Source organism: Balaenoptera ricei, chromosome 4 (genome assembly GCF_028023285.1).
Source record: "Balaenoptera ricei isolate mBalRic1 chromosome 4, mBalRic1.hap2, whole genome shotgun sequence".
In the NCBI taxonomy this organism is placed as follows: Eukaryota; Metazoa; Chordata; class Mammalia; order Artiodactyla; family Balaenopteridae; genus Balaenoptera; species Balaenoptera ricei.
Window position 1 is genome coordinate 94,522,793 of NC_082642.1, and position 18,661 is coordinate 94,541,453.

General features: G+C 33.6%; 1 protein-coding gene across 2 annotated transcripts in view; it reads right to left on the bottom strand.

Moving 5' to 3' along the window:
* Positions 1–18,661, bottom strand: part of STXBP5L (syntaxin binding protein 5L) — a 381,827-nt gene that overhangs the window by 157,314 nt on the left and 205,852 nt on the right. For both annotated transcript variants that reach the window (XM_059922136.1, XM_059922135.1), the window contains exons 10-13: positions 13,150–13,304; positions 8,045–8,117; positions 4,757–4,904; positions 3,749–3,816 (exon numbers count right to left, since the gene is read on the bottom strand). In XM_059922136.1, the coding sequence (XP_059778119.1) occupies positions 3,749–3,816; positions 4,757–4,904; positions 8,045–8,117; positions 13,150–13,304 (444 nt within the window). The remainder of the gene's footprint in view (positions 1–3,748; positions 3,817–4,756; positions 4,905–8,044; positions 8,118–13,149; positions 13,305–18,661) is intronic.

The window sequence follows — 18,661 nt, forward strand, 5'->3', positions numbered from 1 at the left end:
GTCCCATTCTCTCTCTAGTCTTCTGGGACTTCCATAATGCTATACTGGTATGTTTGATGGTATCCCATAAGTCCTTTAGGCATTCGCCACTTTTCTTCATTCTTTTTCCTTTTGTTCCTCTGACTCAGTGATTTCTTATTACCTATCTTCAAGTTTGCTGGTTCTTTCTTCTGATTAAATCTGCTGTTAATCCCTTCTAGTAAAATCCTCAATTCAGTTATTGTATTCGTCTCTTTAAGAGTTTCTTTCTGGTTCTTTTTAATAGTTTCTATCTCTTTGTTGATATTTTCATTTCATTCATGCATCATTTTCCTGATTTCATTTAGTTGTCTACTTGTATTCTCTTGTCATGCATTGAGCTTCTTTAAGACAGTTATTTTCAGTTGCTTGTCAGGTAATTCACAGATATCAAATTCTTTAGGGTCAGTTTCTAGATAATTATCTTGTTCCTTTGATTGGGTTGTGTTTGCCTGTTTCTTCGTGCACCTTGTTATTTTTTACTGTGAATTTAGCATTTGAAAAACAGCCACCTGTTATGGACTGGCTTTATACAGGGGAAGACCTTCTCCAAGCTCAAGATCCTTGGGGTCTCTCAAACCTTCAATGGGGATGCAACTTCTCTGGGACTGTATGTGTAATTTCCCAATTAGAGAGGTTTGCTGGTTTCTTTTTCAGGAGCTTGCATCTTTTGCTCCTTCTATTATCTGTATGTAGTTCTGCAAGTTTCTTGGCACTTCAATAAGCCACTGAGCTCTCTTTTGTTCTCTGCAGCCCCCAGGCATCCAGGTTCCATCGGTACTCTGACTCAGGGGAGATAAAAACTAGTCTCTTTGGAAGTCTCCTGAAAAGCAGGAACATTGGATGTACAGTCTACTCCACTACTTCCCTCTCATGAGAGAAGATTCCTCCTGAACATGAGCTGTGCCAATTTGGGGGAGAAGCTGATATAGTTGAAATAAAATGGCTGTTTTTACCCATTTCAGTGTGGCTACTCTTGGCTTTGAGGTCCCCTGGGGTACTATGATTTCCTAATTGGTTTCTAGAGTTTTCATAAAGGTTTTTGGACCATATATTGTTGCATCAGTGTGTCTGTGGGAGAATGAGGTCTGGGGCTACTGATTTTGACATCTTGCTGATGTCACTCTCCATTGATTCTTTTATAAGGTATTTTTCTGTCCTTTTTCTCTAAACCTGATTATACTGTGGTATTTGAAGTGAGTGTATTGTTTTTTTGTTTTTTGTTTTTATAAATTTATTTATTTATTTTTGGCTGTGTTGGGTCTTCGTTTCTGTGCGAGGGCTTTCTCTAGTTGCGGCAAGCGGGGGCCACTCTTCATCGCGGTGCGCAGGCCTCTCCCTATTGCGGCCTCTCTTGTTGCGGAGCACAGGCTCCAGACACGCAGGCTCAGTAGCTGTGGCTCACGGGTCCAGTTGCTCCGCAGCATGTGGAATCTTCCCAGACCAGGGCTCGAACCCGTGTGCCCTGCATTAGCAGGCAGATTCTCAACCACTGCGCCACCAGGGAAGCCCCAGTGTATTGTTAATGGCATAGCATTGGGTTATGTTTTTTAATCCACTCTGCTAATCAATGAATTTGAATTTGAATTAATGTATTTAGACCATTTACATTTAAGCCTTAACACTTCCATGATTAATTAAGTCCGTCTTTTTTTTTTTCTTTTCTGTTTTGTCCTTTTACTGTCACTGGGTTGTTTTCCCCCGCTTTCCTATAGGTTAATTGAATTATTTTAGTACATCCATTTTTATGTGTCAATAATGTTTTCCAGTGTATCTCTTAGCCCAGATCTTTTTACAGCATTGCTTTAGGTACTGCATTGTAATATTCATTTAACTTGTCACAGTCTACTGGTGTTATCATACTACCATTTTAAGAGAAGTATAAAAACCTTACCTTTCTTTATACCAGTTTACCCTCACCCATTTATAATTACCTTAAATATTTCCTCTATACATATGTAGAACCACATCAAACAATGTAACCATAATATTTTCTTCAACCATCAAATATAATTTTAACAACTCAAGAGAAAGAAAGCCTATTGTATTAACCCATATTTTTGCTTACTGTGTTCTTCCTTCCTTCCTCATATTCCAAGGTTCCTTCTTTTATCATTTGCTTTCTGTTTAGAGAATCTCATTTAGCCATTCTTTCAGGGTAGGTCTGATGTTGACATATTCTTAGTTTCCCTCATCTTAGAATGTATTAATTTCTAATTAATTCCTGGAAGATATTTTTGCTGGGTATATTATTCTAGGTTGCCAGTTCTTTTCTTTCAGCACTTGAAAAAGATTCAGGTTTCCTCTGGCCTCCATGGTTTCTAATGGAAATATGCCATCATTCAAATTGGTTTTGCCCTGTTGGTGAGGTGTGATTTCTCTTTTGCTGTTTTCATATTTTTTTCCTTGGTGTTTAGTATTCAAAAGTTTGACTATGATGTGTCTTATTGTGAACTTCTTGCGGTTCGCTCACCTTCTGCAATCTCTAGGTTCATGTTTTTTGCCAAATTTGGGAAGTTTTCAACCATTATTTCCTTATGAACTTTTTAAGCTCTGTTCTTCTTTCCTCCTTCCTCACTGGACTTCCATTGACAAAAAAGGGGAGGGTATATGGCTCCTCATTACTGCTAGGCATTGCTGGGAATTCTCTCCCCACATGATCTCTGTCACCACAGGTGACACTACCGTTTCACTACCGTTCAGCAGGGTTAAAAGTCCCAGCACCCTACTCAGCCTTAGCTCAGTGTCAGAAACTGACACCCCCTTCATGGGTAAGTTGAGGCACCTTATTATGGCCTGATGAGGGTGAAAGTCCACGCTTTCCACTCAACCTTTGATGAAGTGGGTAGGGGTGGGGCCATAGTTTTTTTCTGTGTTGGTTAGCTATAATAGAAAGATTATTTTCTAAAAGTTTACTGTCTTTATAGGCTGCCCCTTTCCTCACCTTTTGGCTAGAGAGAGCTAGCTTTTGTTGGGCTTTTTAGGTTTGTGCCTGCAGCTCCAGGTTGCCAGCTTCTTCAGCTCCAATTCTGGGATATATGAGGCAAAAAGAAAAGCCAGGAAACTCACTTCCATGTCATTCCTTGAGTCTTCGGGGACCTATCCAGTCTGACTTCTCTCCATCTTTTCCAGTCATATTATAATAATATCCAGGGGTTTTAATTGTACTTAGTGGGAAGAATAGGGAAAAGTACATCTATTCCATAACCCATAAGCAGAACTCCTTATGATCTTTTAAGTCTTATCTTTATCTGTTGCTATGTTTCCATTTTCATCCCTAATATTAGAGCATGAAGTGGGTTGCTATAGGAAGTAACAACATTTCTGGTGCTCTAAGTTTTGAAGTATACTTTAAATAGTCACTTGATGGAGATACAGAGCACTGATTCCTGGATTTAGATGGAATCAAGAGATATTGGTAAGGGCCTTTCTAAGGCTAATAATCTATGATTTCTACAGAAATTCTTCCTTGACTAATCTCTCATGATTTTTCTATCTTTGACTTTCTTCTGGTCTTATAATCTACACTTATTTATTTTTGTTATATGTCTATGTTTTCAATGATTTGATTTTATTTTCTATAAAGGTTATAATCTTTGGATAGAAGCTGTGTCTTATATTTTAATTTAAACTGTCAGCATTCCTAGAGCACAATTGTGGGAAAGTGTGAAAATTCAATGAAATCTTTTTGATGATAAATTGATAAACTCATAAATCACATCCCACTTACCCAGTAATAATAATTTCTGGATATGTCTGTGTGCCAAGGTTCCAAACTCCTCCACTGATTGGCCACTCCTAAACAGATTATATGGGAAGAATTTATAAGTTTTATTTTTTAAATTTAAATAACTTAGAAACTTAAAATAAAAATATTTTAAAATAACAGTAAAAGTTTCACTTAAAAACAAATAGCTGTTAAGTAATGAAAATGAAATGTGTACCTATTTTTTAACTCTTTCATTGAACAAACAATTCCAAATGCAAAATTTCATATCCTTTAAAAGTATAGATTTTAACAAATATTACCATTCATATTAAAAATGCAAAGAAGTATCTTTAATCATACAAATATGGTGTTGCTACATTTTCCATGTAGTCTATGTACCTCCAAATTGTGGTGGTGCCATTTAACACAAAATACTATGTAAATTGTGCCCCCTGGAGTTGTCCATCTCAACAGTCCTGTTCAAATAACAGAAATCATAATGGGGGGGGTCTATTACAATTGTAAGTATTTGAATCCTGTAGTTAAATATAACAAAATGGAATTCTAGAAAGTTACTTAATGAAAGTCTTTGACAATTATGTCTTATTAACCATTGATTGATAGAAATATTGATTATCAAGAAATAATTAGAGAGAGTTGACTCTTGAATTTCTTAAAACGTAATCCTTCACCTAAAATAATCAAAAGTAACATCTTATGATTCAAGCATATGTTAGTTTAAACATATACTTAGTATATAAATATACATGATAGGTAAGTATATCTTAGTATATAATTGTATACTTTTTATATAAGAAATTTATATTCTCGTAGACTTAAAGCTATGTAGCATTTAGGAAATTTGAATTTCAGAAATTATGTCCTTTATAGGTGCCAGCTTATGACTTGAAAAGAATTTAGTTCAAGTCTGCTTCTATGGAAAGTCAGAAAATAAAATAACAGAAAAAAGTATGATCATATGATATGGATATGAATACAAGAAAATGTATTTCTAATTGTTGCTTTTACCTTATTACTGTATCCTTGTTTTTTATGCTTGACTCCTATAGAGTAGAGCACTAGAATCAAATCTGGTGGGCAATCAGCAAAGTATGCTGTGCATGTAACTGGTGATTCATGAATGTCCACAGGATATGGATTTTCAAAGATTGGAAAGCTAATAGATAAAGATAATATATTAGTGTCATTTTGCACTGATGTAAAAATGAAATAACTTTTATAAAACAAACCCTAAAATCTTCTAAATATTGATTATATTGAATATATTTCACATAATTGTTTTTTAAGCATCATAACACAATGATCATCTGAATAAGAATTCTCTTTTAAAAATATATATCTATAAAATGTAATATGAATACTGGTAGAATTTTACTTGAATAAACTCATTTTCTTTCCAGTAATTCCAAAATTACACAGTGATATCACTTTCTAAAATGGATAGACTAAATTATGTTAAATTGAAAATATGCAGCAAGTTGACATGTCAGTTTATTAAAACATATCAACTAGGTACTTTATCTACATACAATTTTATCTATATATTTATATAATACAAGTATTAAAATATCTTAGAAAATTTTACATGCTTTGCAAGGGACGTAATACGTAGGCAAGTATTTTGGTTTTGTATTTTTATAGGGAGTAACTGAAAGTTGTGTGTGCAATGTAGGTATGTGTGTGATTACACATGTTTAAGATTGTTTCCTATGTAAACTAGAAAACAGTGGGAATGCAGACCTATGGGTGTAGTAAATTTCATATCATCAAGTCATATATCATTTTAAAAAGGGGTATCAGTAAGAACCAAATTAAGAATTCTTAGAACCACAATATATTGTACACTTCTCACGTACCAGATGTATCAGGTACTGTAGTAGATGGAATTGAGTATTATTCTATGCTGCATCTGTTCTCGGTCTGTGTGATCATGTTACTTCTGATACAGCATGCTTTTGGGGGGTGGGGAGGACTATTAAAAATAATTTTCCCCATATTATAGGAATTTAATCAGAAACTTAGTTCAAACACTAGAAAGAGTATGGTGTGTGTGTGTGTGTCTATGTGTGTGTTGACAGGGGTTCTCTTCCCTCCAATCTTAATGGTTTCCCAGATAAGAATAGTAGGATATGCAAAATCACATGGAAAGGAGAAAGTTGTGTTTAATAAATGTCAAGTAGTTTAAACTGAATGGATCAGAGGTTCCCTGTTTCAGAGCAGAAATTATCAATATTTCTGATATTGAAGAAATAGAAGTAAAATAAGTGGATCACCTTAAAGATCAGATCTACAACTTGGGATTTGATAATAGCAAGAGGTTACAATGATAGACTCCTGAGAAGGTGAACAATATCATGAAAATGTTTGGGGAAAATCACTTTATTATATTGGTAAAGAGTAGAAAAATGACATTTAAGAAAGAAATAACTAAAAATGTATTACAAAAATTTACATGTGAAAGTGTGAACTGGTTGTTGTAGAAATGTAAACAAAGATGTAAATCCAAGAAACCAAGAAGAGGAAAATTTTTTAAGCCCTAATGCTTGCTTTCATGTAGAGGATTAACTGGAAAAGAAGGAAGGAAGGAATAAATTAATTTGAAAAAAGAGTACAAAGCTGCAATTTAATTGTTAACATTAAACATGGCTAAAAGTAACTATTTGGAGGGAAAGAGAACATGTTCAGTTTTTCCACATTAAACTTCTTGTAATACACAACAAAATGGGAATGTCATATAGATTTTAAAACATGGTGCTGAAGAAGGCAAAATATTAGATAAAAACGTGCAAACAAAATGTCAATTCACATACTTATATAAGGTAATGAAAAGCATAAGAATTAATGTATAAAAATAATAACTTTTATATTATATATATTTTACCACAATAAAAAAGTTTTAAAAAGAATAAATGTATATGCTAAAGAATGTGAGTACTAAAGACAAAGTATAGTGGGCCTTGGAGGATGTTAGACAATTAGACAAGGTATGAGGAACCAACAAATATGGCACAGAAGGAAGAGATGACTACCAGTGAGATCAGAAAAGTATATTTTAATAAAACCTATATTAGAACTTAGAGAAAGAGGCATAAGTCCACACTTGTACACAAAATTTAATCAGGTTTTATGTTGATAAATAGAGCAGCTAGGCAGAATTCAGTTATGGTGATATTATGGACCAACCCTATTCCGTTTCAAAATATTGAAATACTATGTGCTGCAAATTATCACAAAGAAGAACTTTGGCTCTTACATTCACAAACTACACTGAGAGTAAAACTCAGACTGTACTTCATCCAACAAAAATTTATTAAGAACCTACTTCATGTGGAGATAAAGCCCGTCCTTCATGAGGCCTACAGTCTAGTAGGGAGACAATCTTTAAAACAATAACAAATGGAAAATTTCATCTGTGTCAAAGCTATGAAGGACAGGAACATGGATCTAAGACAGCCCTTAATAGGATATTTAACCAAATTATACAGAAAATGAAAGATTTTCTTTAAGTGAGAAAACGATATCTGAGTTGAGATTCTTATAGATGTTAATAAGGAGAAAAAGGAATGGAAGATTATTCCATGCAGAGGAGAGAGAATGTACAAAAGCTCTGCAAATATAATGGGCTAAAAAATGATCAGTGAGTCTAGAGCAAAGAATGAGGGAAAATGAGCTTCATGCCTATCATTGATAATGAAAATATGTAGCAGGAAGACAGTGTTCATCGGTTTCAAGTCTACTTTTACTGTCCATGTAAAGTAGTGGAGAGCACCGCTCTAACAGCAATATTTTATATTTGTTTCTACTGCCCACAACATAATGAAAAAGAAAAGAAAGTAAAAGAAGGCATCCATCATCTCTTGCCTCGAGATCCTGATCTTCTGTATTGTCTGCCATAGTAGTTCAATAATACTTGTATCATGTGCCATTTTCCTTTAGTCAATAGAGCAGATGGACAAACAGTACATTATGTAATTTTTGTAACAATTGTTTTTGCTTAGGGAAATAGCAGAAATGTGATTCATTTTATGTGTTTGGAGTCCCCAAAGGCATCTTTTTAAACATTAGGTGTTGCCTTTAAAATATCTTACAATATTCTCAGTGTCCCCTAAACTCTCCTGGTTTAGTTTTCATTATTGAACCAAATTACATTTTTGTAATTCTAGCAAAACAATATTCCACATAAAGAATATTTACCATCTGAAGAATTCTAATGCCAATTATCTATAACGTCCTCCTATATTTTAATTGCAATAAATAGAGTTTAAAATAGTGTTAATCCGTACACGGACAACTTACTTGCTTTGTGTCAGATCAACTACAATGAGATCTTTCTCCAGAAGTACAGCAACGGCATAGGGTTCTTGAAATTCTACAAGTAGAAAAGAAAAATGGAAAAGTTTTCATATTTAACATTTTATAAAATCACCAAACTTGTATTTCCTTTATCTCCTGTATAAATGTTATTTAAATGATTTGAGAAGACCAAAATATGAGCCAAAATAAGAAGTAAAAAAGAGCACTTTAAAAAAATATATGTTGTCCACTGTAAAGCAATTATACTCCAATAAAGATGTTTAAAAAAAAAGAGAAAAAGAAAAACGTGGGACTCAAAAAAAATATATATATATATATATATGTTGTGTTTCTCAAACAATGTTTAAGACCATTATAGGGAACAAGGAAAAAATGAGAAGTTGCATAGCATAGAGTTAAATATATCTCAATAATCATGATAGTAGTAGATTATTTGAAGAGAGTCTGTCACCTCCATCTCACATTTATCTTAGTCTTCCATAACCTTCCATTTCAGATCTGATTTCATGCCTACAGGAGATATACTAAGGAAATAGTTCTGCTTCTCTCAGTTGTGATACATATTCACCTCCCTATGAGAGCAACACTCCTTATACTAAAAAAATTACTTTCAATTCAATGTGATTTAACAGGTACTTAAAGACTGCCTACTATATGCCCAAGAGTATATACCTCAAAAAATCAGAGTCTGAGGATAGCCTAGGATTTTCAAGTTCTTAAAATTCAACCCTTCCTTTCTCCCTTTCTCCATCCTCCCTTCCTTCCTTCAATATGTTCCAGAAACTGTCCTAAGAACAAAGGATATATGGGGAATAAGATTGACAAGGTCTTTGTTCTAATAAAGTTTACAATCTAGGGATACATATAAACAATGAACAAGTAAACAAATAAGATTAATTCAGAAAGTAAAGTGAACTATGAAAAAAATAACAAGGGTAATAGTATAAGAAATGACTTCTGGTTGGTGGGGGAGCACTAATTTAGTTATAGTGGTCAAGGAAGACATTGCTTTCCATCTGTAATAAAGGACTAATAAAGGAAAGCCACAGTTACAGTGTTAGCTCAATTTAAGGAAAAAAGTATTTACAAAAACATTTTACATACATGGTATTTGATTCTCAGTAGCTAGAGCATGTATCATCATTTTTTTCATTTCATAGAGAAAACTGGAGTCCAAAGAGGTTATGAGATTGGCACAAGGTTACAAAACTAGTAAGTTATAGACCTGAAACTTTAATGCATGCTGTTTTCATTATACCAGCAGTTTCTACTGGCTAGTTTAAGAGGTATTTAATCCTAAACTCAACAATCACTTGGCAGGAATTTTGTATTCAAGAGTATTCAAGTCTTGAATGGTAAACTAAAATAGATGGCCTTCACAGTCCTTCCAGTCCTGAGAAGCTACAGAACCTATTCATATTTATTTTTTAAGTCACTAGCTATGAGAGAAAAACTAGAATCAAAAAAACACAAAAAAACAAAAACTGAGGAGCCTGCCCTTGTTTGGGTGCATATTTATACAACAGTATACAGTCCTCAAACTATTTGCTACTCAAACTTTTTCAAACTGAGGCATTTCCCCTCTTCTCCCTTATCTCTTAGAGCTGTTTTAAGTTTTCAACATTATTTCAATACGTTTCGGGGTTTGGGTTTTTTTTTGTTTGTTTTTCAGTTTGAAGAATACTACTAGTTTCCTCTTTGTCTTCTCATCCCTCTCTAGGAAAATCACTGGTTGGGAAGCAATGGCTACAAAAATAAAACAGCTGAGACATTGGCATGAATGAACAAAATCTTAAATAAATTTTTATTTTAGGTAGTTACATCTGTTTTAGATTATTGTTTCTTTTCAAATAATAAAAACTGGTAGCAAAAGTTTCACGTTTGTAGAAGTACTCGGTGTGCTGTGGTAACCACTGAATAAAAAGATTTCCTTTGGAGTCAGTGTTAGGTTCAATTTGTGTCTATTATTTATTAACAGTTTGATCCCAGGCAAATTAGTTAACTTCTTTGATTTTCAATTTCTCTACCCATCGAAATGGCAAAATAATACTACCTTAGACTGTTAATAAAGATTAGATGTATATAAAGATGTTTGATGCAAAGGCTGGCTTATAGTAAGTACTCAATAGATGCCAACTGTATTACATTTTTTATTAGATTGGTTGTTTTTGAGCAGGCTCAGCCTTTTAACCCTAGCCCCCAACAAGATGGAAAAGCTCTATCATAAATACTACTTCTCTGAAGAGAAATGCATTATTTATGACACTTGTAGAAGACCAGATACAATTAAATATAGATGCAAAACTGACAAATTCGGAGTATAGTTGGTTAGTTACTCTGGGCAATGCCCCCTGAGATAAGAGGATTAGGCATTTGTGTTCTTTGAGAAATAGGCTGAATTGTCAGATGTCACAAATGATTCAGCAATATTAAAAACTGTTAATAAGTGTATTTTGTTTAACATATGCATAACACTTATCATTATGTGGCTATAAAGGAGATTAAAGTTCTATATTTACTAATACGGAATCATAATCAAAATACTGTATACTGTTAAGTGAAAAAAGTGTGATACAGAACAACATATAGAGTATGCTGTCATTTGTATAAAAAAGATAATGTATATATGCATACATTATTTGGGGGAGAATACATAAGAAACTTAGTAATAGTGGTTGCCTCTGGAAGGGCAGTGAGAAAGTTTTCACTATATACTGTTGTGTATTGTAGGGTTCTTTTCTGGCATTTTCATGTACTATTGTTTTAATCAGAAATAGTTAATAAAATACACTTAAATTTTACTGAGTAAAGTTAAACTATTTCTCCCAGCTTCTAGTAAGTAAAAAGTTCCATCCTCATTACAACTTCTCAGAAAAGCAAAGTAATATATGTGGCTTGGAAGTGATTAGACTTGGTTACAGTACATTTATAATTTGTTTAACATTATTAGAAACTGTCCGAACATCTCTACTGATGTGCAGAAATGTATATACACATATACCTATAGGGTTTGATCCTTGCAACCACACATTTTCAGTTTCTATTACTGGTATGCACACCTTCTTTCTTGAGGCTTTTTAGTAGAAGGCATTTTCCTAAGCTCAGCTTTTGGTCCTCTGTTCTTTCCTTGTTCCTTTATCATTCATTCTCACAACTCCAAAGAGCATCTATATTCTGATGACTCAAAAATAAATATTAAAGACCTTTTCCCTCTCTTTTTCTGCTCTCTAAACAACTCTACTGACTCAAACTTATTTTTCTCTCTTTCCAAGAACTGTTATTACTGCATATGAAACCACTATTCCTAAAATGTTGTCTTTGACTCATCTCTCATATCACTCCCTAATCCAGTTGTTGACCAAATTCAATGGGTTTTCATCTTCCATTCCTACAAGCAGCACTCTGTTTCAGATCTTGACCATTTTAATGTACATTATCACAAAAGCCTCCCGGTTGGAATCTGAAGTTTTAGATTTCAGGGTCTCTCTCTTCAAACCCCCACACTAAAACATTGCTTTCTTTCACTTAATATTTCCTCAAAATTCCTCTGTAGTTCCCTATTTCCAAATACCTACAAAAGACTTTCAACTTTTTCTCTGAATTGATCTCACTCTAGCAGAACCTCACAATTTCTAAAACCTTTACTCAATATTATTTTCAAGGCCCAAGTCATTCTTCAAGCCCTATCTAAATCCTACTTTTTCCATGAAGCTTTGCATGAATATTTCAGTCATCGACTACCTGAGTAGACTATAAATTGGTACATTATTTAAACTCTGATTCGTATAACTCAGCACTTAATTAAGGCGTTATATTTTTTAAACTTAAGTCATCATTATCTTCCTCATGTGGCCAGATTTTCTGATTTGACATCAGAGATCAGTTTCATACTTCATCCATATTCTCAACAAGTTCTTGTCATAATGAGGCCATAGAAGCATCCAATAAATATTTGTTGGTTAATTTACAACACAGGTAATTTGTCTGCCCCTGGCAACTCTGGGAATAAAGTGCCACATTGATTGTTATTTTATATCACTTTATTTCTGTTTTTAAATATGAAACTCAATAATTTAAAACAAATTAATACATTTATAATAAAACTAATAACTATTTATCTTCATAGTTTACAAGGTATATTCCCTTGGCCTTCCAGTAATCATGTGGGATCAATATTATATTCTTTCTTCAAATGATAAATCAAACTCATAAATATGAAGTGACTTGTCCAAGGTCACATAGCTAGTAAGTGACAGAGCTAAATCATAAGCCCAAATACTCTGTCTCCAAGTACAATGTTCCTTTCCCCACATCTATGTTCCCTCTTGAAAATGTCATAATATATATACACATACTATCTTTTTTAATCATAAACTCATATTTCCCTTTTTATATTTCACCCTTCTCAATTTTTAGATTTCATTATTAAAATATTTCATCATTAGATTCCATTATACAGTTTGCATATAAGTTTAGACTGGTTTTTTATGTTTATAAAAAGTCTTTATATTTGGGATGATAAAAATACATAAGCACCTCTCCTCCCAAAGGCTCTTCTAATTATTTTCAAAATTGGAATAAATCACTAACCACACATCAGCAATCCTAGAGTAATCACAGGTGCTGCAGTTGCATCTGAAGCAAAGCCAGATGTGAAACAGATGCAGCACCACCAGAGTTACAGATCACTGATATCAGGTAAGTGCTTTAACTTTGATTGGCACAGGATTGGGATGGGTGGAGCTGGCCTAGGAAAGGCTATTAGGAGACCTCAGTTTCTCCAAGTGATTTCACCCCAGACCCTGATCGGACCCTCCCAGCTCAGCTTCCACCATCCTTATCAAAGTTTAAAGCACTTACCTGATATTAGAACCTGAAACTCCAGCACTGTTGCACTACATCTGTCTTACTGCCATTTTCTCAAGTAGGTACAGCTGCAGAACCTGCTCCAGCACCTGTAGCTCACAGTGTTGCATCACAGTAGGTATCAGCTGCTAAAACTAAAAATATTTAAGCTTAATTTTGTTAGGAACTTATCATTTCAAAAATGATTTTTCAACATTAATAGTTTCATTTTAGTTACTTACCATTTGGATAGGGTGTTTCACATAAAGTTAGAAATTCAACGATAGGATGATCCATTTCAAGCACTGTAATTGCTTTTCCATGCATGATGGTTAAACTTGGTCTTCTGCAAGCTTTGTCATAGGACAGTCCACCAGAAAATATTATGAATGGTTCACTACAGAGGAAAAAAAGTTAATGAGACTGAGTTCTTTAAGATGACACAATCTCACAGTATTGAGGCAAAAAGGAATGGGCTTAGTAGGGATTATATACAATAATTTGACAGAGAGCAAAAGCCTTTCCTGGCCCCAAATATCTCACCCAACAGTTTACTATTCTACCATTCCCTTTTTTCTGGATGTATATTCTCACCATTAAAATTACTAATGAATCAATCGAAAGATGTTGAGGTGAGATGGGGGAAAGGCAGTGAGGTTGGTGAGAGGGGAAGATGCTCACTGACTCAACAGAACACCTTCACATATATTAGTTGGTTACCAAACTCTAAATTACTACTATTAGAATATTAGGCTATGTTACTTTATCATATTAACCAGTAGGCATGTGGGACCCCAAATCACTAAGAAATACAGGCAAATTTCAACATGAAATGAAATGTGACAGTGGCAAGCCCAGAATGGTAGAAGGTAACATGAAAAGTCTACATAATAGAGTTTCTGTGGGAAAGGGTTATGACAAACAGATGGAGAAAACTAATATGTAAGGGGAAAATGATTCACCAAAAGTAAATGTGACCTTCTTCTCAACTTTACCTAGGGTCAGCCAGTTCTATTTTGCTTGTAAAACTAACTTTGAACAAATTTTTTCATTTCTGTTAACTGCAAGTTACAGTTAGATAATAGAGTGGGGTTGAAATGACCATAAAATATCACAGCTGTCAGAAAGTTACGAAATATCTTCAAAATTTTTCATTTTTCTTTTCTCAAATATCTGTATCTCTAGTATATGTATATAAAAGAAAATGTGTGTTGATATGAAGTATTTTTCAATAAGACCAAACTGAAAATATTCTCCAAAAATTTTTTAAAGGAACTAAACACTTTTATTGTACCAAATTCCTTGAGAACATATGTTTCTCTAAATAATTCACTTCTATCCATCTACTAAACTGAAGAATCTACTTGTTTCTAGAACTCACTCCATAAGATTTCCCTTTCTTTTCCATTTTGTATCGTACATAGTACCAAACATTATCAAAGGGACATTTGCTATCTTATGCTGGCTACGTAATAACAACAAAAAACCTTTTTAAAAAGTTCCCATCAAAACCTACATATAAAATGCCTTCACTAATTTTTATTTAAAGTTCTGTCTTAATATTTTCACATAAATATTTGAGTTGTAAGCTAAAAACGAATGAGTTTTGCCCCAGTAATTAGAGATATTAATTAGCACCAATCTACTAATGGTGGTTTTAAGAAGCAAGTTTGTTTTTTTCTATGAAATACATAGTACTTAGATTATTTAGAAGACATCTCCAGACTTAAAAATCATTTTTAATGAAATGAGTATGGGCTTTTGCACCTCTGCTGCTTTGTTTTGCAACAAAGTTCATGACTTGGAGAACATAATATCTTTTCATAAATATTGAGCTTAACTATCTGCTCCAAATATTAATAAAGGGCATAAATATCTATTTTTCCCATGTAAAAGTGGGTGAATTTACTCTCATCTCCTAGTACTAATCTAAACATAGGATAAGAAGCAATTTACTCTCCCTCATTTGTAAGCACATTGGAAAATGTCTTTTCTAGTATTCAAAGGAGGCACAATCTTTTCTGCTCTTATTATGACTTTGCATCACAAAACCCTGGGTCTGAAGTAACTGTTGATATATATGCACTTTTCTGTAAATTACTGAATGATTGAATAAAAAGCTATTTCCTCAGGAAAATGCTCAGGGAACCAGTCATGGATAATTGCATTAGACATTTAATTATCACATTAAATCCTCAGAAGTATTGTTCTCATTTTATTAATGAGGTTAAATAACAATTAAGCAGAAAAACCCAAAAGAAAACTGAGATCTATCAGCCTTCAAAGTCTATTCTCCTAAATTGTGGTCTATACTGCCTGAAGTAATAAATAGTTACAAATTTACTGAATGTTTACCATGTGGCATATATTGTGCTCTGTGTATATATAAAGAAGTTTTACGTAATCCTCACAATCTCGTAATCCTCAATTCTGATGAGAAAAGTACTATTAGCTCAATTTCATAGATAAGGAGTCTGGGCTTAATGCAGGTTAAATAACTTGTTCAGGGTCAAGCAGCTAGTGAGTGTTTTTCATTTCTAGTCTAATAGTTCTCAAACTGTGGAATACACCTTAATAGGTGTTCTACAAAAATAAATAAATAAGTAGATAAATAAATAAATAATTTGACAAACACTTGCAAAGTATATATATCTCCCTTCTGAAATTTTATAATTCATGCCATATATTAAATATTCTGAAAAATTGTATAGTAAAGAATCCAGTTTATTTAAGTAACCCAGAACTTTTCATATTTCTCAAATTTATTTGATTACAGATTCCTTTTTTTCCATGAATACAATTAGCGATTAAAGGGATACAATTTGGTAAATGCTATACCACATGAAACTGCCTCCTTTACTAATTAATACAAGTGTGTCTTGAGAGATTTATCAGATGGATTAAGAAATAACCATATAATTGATAATGTCTTCATACATAAAGAAAACATTAATAACAATTAAATATTATTGATAACAACTTAGATAAATCTCAAAGGCATTATGTTGAGGAAAAGAAGCTAGGATCAAAGGTTACATAATATGTAATTACACTTATATGACATCTCAAAAAGGCGAAACTATAGTGACAGAGTACAGACCACTGGTTGCCAGGGGTTAGGTGTGGGGAAAGGTGTGACTGTAAGGGGACAGTATGAGAGAATTTAGTGGATATGGAAATTTTCTGTATTCTTATTGTGGTGTCAATTTCAGGAATCTATACATGTGTTACAAATCCACAGAACTGTACACCAAAAGAAAAAAAGTCTACTTTATTGTATAATTTGTAAAATAGATAAAATATAATAAAAAGCACTGAGCATTTTTGTCTCAATGAAAGCAACAGGATTAAATAATAAATTGTGTAACATAATGTAATACATGTTAAAATAACATTTGTTGAGTATTATGATGTGCCAGGTATTGTGTGAAGAACTTTACATGCATTATTGTATTTAATCCTCCCAATGAGAGAACTACTACTATTATTCCCACTTTATAGATGGGTATACTAAAGCTTGGAGAACTTAACTACCCATGAAGTCTTATCTGTAGGTGACCACAACAGGAAGGGATTAAAAAACTAGCAGAAGGTAATTTTTATTAACTACAGAGAACCTGATAATGCTAGTGATAGCAAGTAAAGAGATCATTATTCCTTTTTTTTTTTTAAAGGATAAAATTATTAAGCCTTGAGGCCATTGTGATTGGAGTCTCAGTAAGCAAATTGATGACTGGGGACCAATGATTCCTGAGCAGAATGGTTGTTTATCCCTAGAAATGTAAAGCAAGTTTGTGAATGGCTAGTTTAAGATAAAATTAAACAGAAAACATACCCTTTACATCTGTTACCTATGCAGCATAGGTAAGGCTGCAGCATATATGGTAAGGCTCTTCTTAAAATTCCTGCTCCTGCTACAGCTATCCCAATTTTTGACTTCACAAAATATTTGCTGTATACTAGATGGAACGGAAATATAGCTATCTATTTCCACCTCCAGACTATGGCCCATTTTGCTGTGGCAACACCTTTCAGGACTCAACTTCAGTGCCCCTCTGTTTTTGTAGTCTCCTTTTGTTCTGAGCTGTGGATCCACTGTTTCTAGAAGAGGCTTTTCTAATACAGTTGTAATCACAACAAACTGACACAATGTACTACAGTGCATAGTAAGTGGGATGATAGTAATTATGATTAGTAATACATAATTATTTCACATTAGAAATCTGAAGAATTACTTCTATACAAAGTTGAGCTACCAATTACTAGAACAAATCAATTTAGAATCAGTTGAAAAATATTAACAGTGTGAAATAACATGGCTTTGATGACAATAGTAATAACTTTTTTTATTAAGAAATCCACTATGTGCCTCTCATCAAATTTATGATGTTACAAACTTTATGCATAATTCAATTTAATCCTCCCAATCATCACAGTGAGATAGGTATTGTTGATGAGAAAATTAAATTTTAAAAGAGTTAATTAAAATTTTCAAGGTCACACAGCTGTCTTACTCCATAAGCCAATGATCTTTTTTTTAAATATATATCTTTATCGGAGTATAACTGCTTTACAATGTTGTGTTAGTTTCTGCTGTACAACAAAGTGAAACAACTATATGTATACATATATCCCCATATCCCCTCCCTCTTGAGCTTCCCTCCCACCCTTCCTATCCCACCCCTCTAGGTCGTCACAAAGCATCAAGCTGATCTCCCTGTGCTATGCAGCAGCTTCCCACTAGCCTTCCATTTTACATTTGGTAGTGTATATATGTCAGTGCTACTCTCTCACTTCGTCCCAGCTTCCCCTTTCCCTGCTGTGTCCTCAAGTCCGTTCTCTATGTCTGCATCTTTATTCCTGACCTGCCACTAGGTTCATCGGTACCATTTTTTAGATTCCATATATGTGCGTTAGCATATGGTATTTGTTTTTCTCTTTCTGACTTACTTCACTCTGTATGACAGACTCTAGGTCCATCCACCTCATTACAAATAACTCAATTTCGTTCCTTTTTATGGCTGAGTAATATTCCATTGTATTTATGTGCCATATCTTCTTTATCCATTCATCTGTCGATGGACATTTAGGTTGCTTCCATGTCCTGGCTATTGTAAATAGTGCCGCAATGATCTTAATCATTATTTTAAACTGCCTTGCCTTGAATTCTTGATTTCTGAAGTACATTTTCTTCATGTTTACCCTTTTTTCCCTTCATCTGGCACCATCCTATCTTCCATCCCTTAAATCCCATCTCAGGCATCTCCTTTCCTAAGAAGAATTTCAGTGATTTCTCTCTTCACTGTTGTCCTCCCTACTCCCTTTAGGGAGGGTTAGCTGTCCTTTTGCTGTGCTCTCATAGCCTGTCTCTATAAAAGCACCTCACATGTTGTATAGAAACCACGAGTTCATGGACTTACTTCTGGTACTAGACCATAACAGATTCAAAAGCAGGCAGTAATTTCTATTTTAGTGTGCCAAACAAATTGCACAATGCATATTATGCAGTAATAACTTAATACATTTTGTTTTAATTGAATTAAGCTACATATTGTTGAGCACCTCATAAAAAATACATTTATATATAACAAAATAAATGTCATAAAGTCCATGGATCATGCACTTTATCAGGGAAAAACCTCTCACGCCTTCACATGAACCTCTTTATTCTCATTTTACAAACTAGGGTTTCAAATTTCTTAGTCTATAGCAAATAAAAGGCTAGATACTAGTGAATAACACAATGGAAATTAG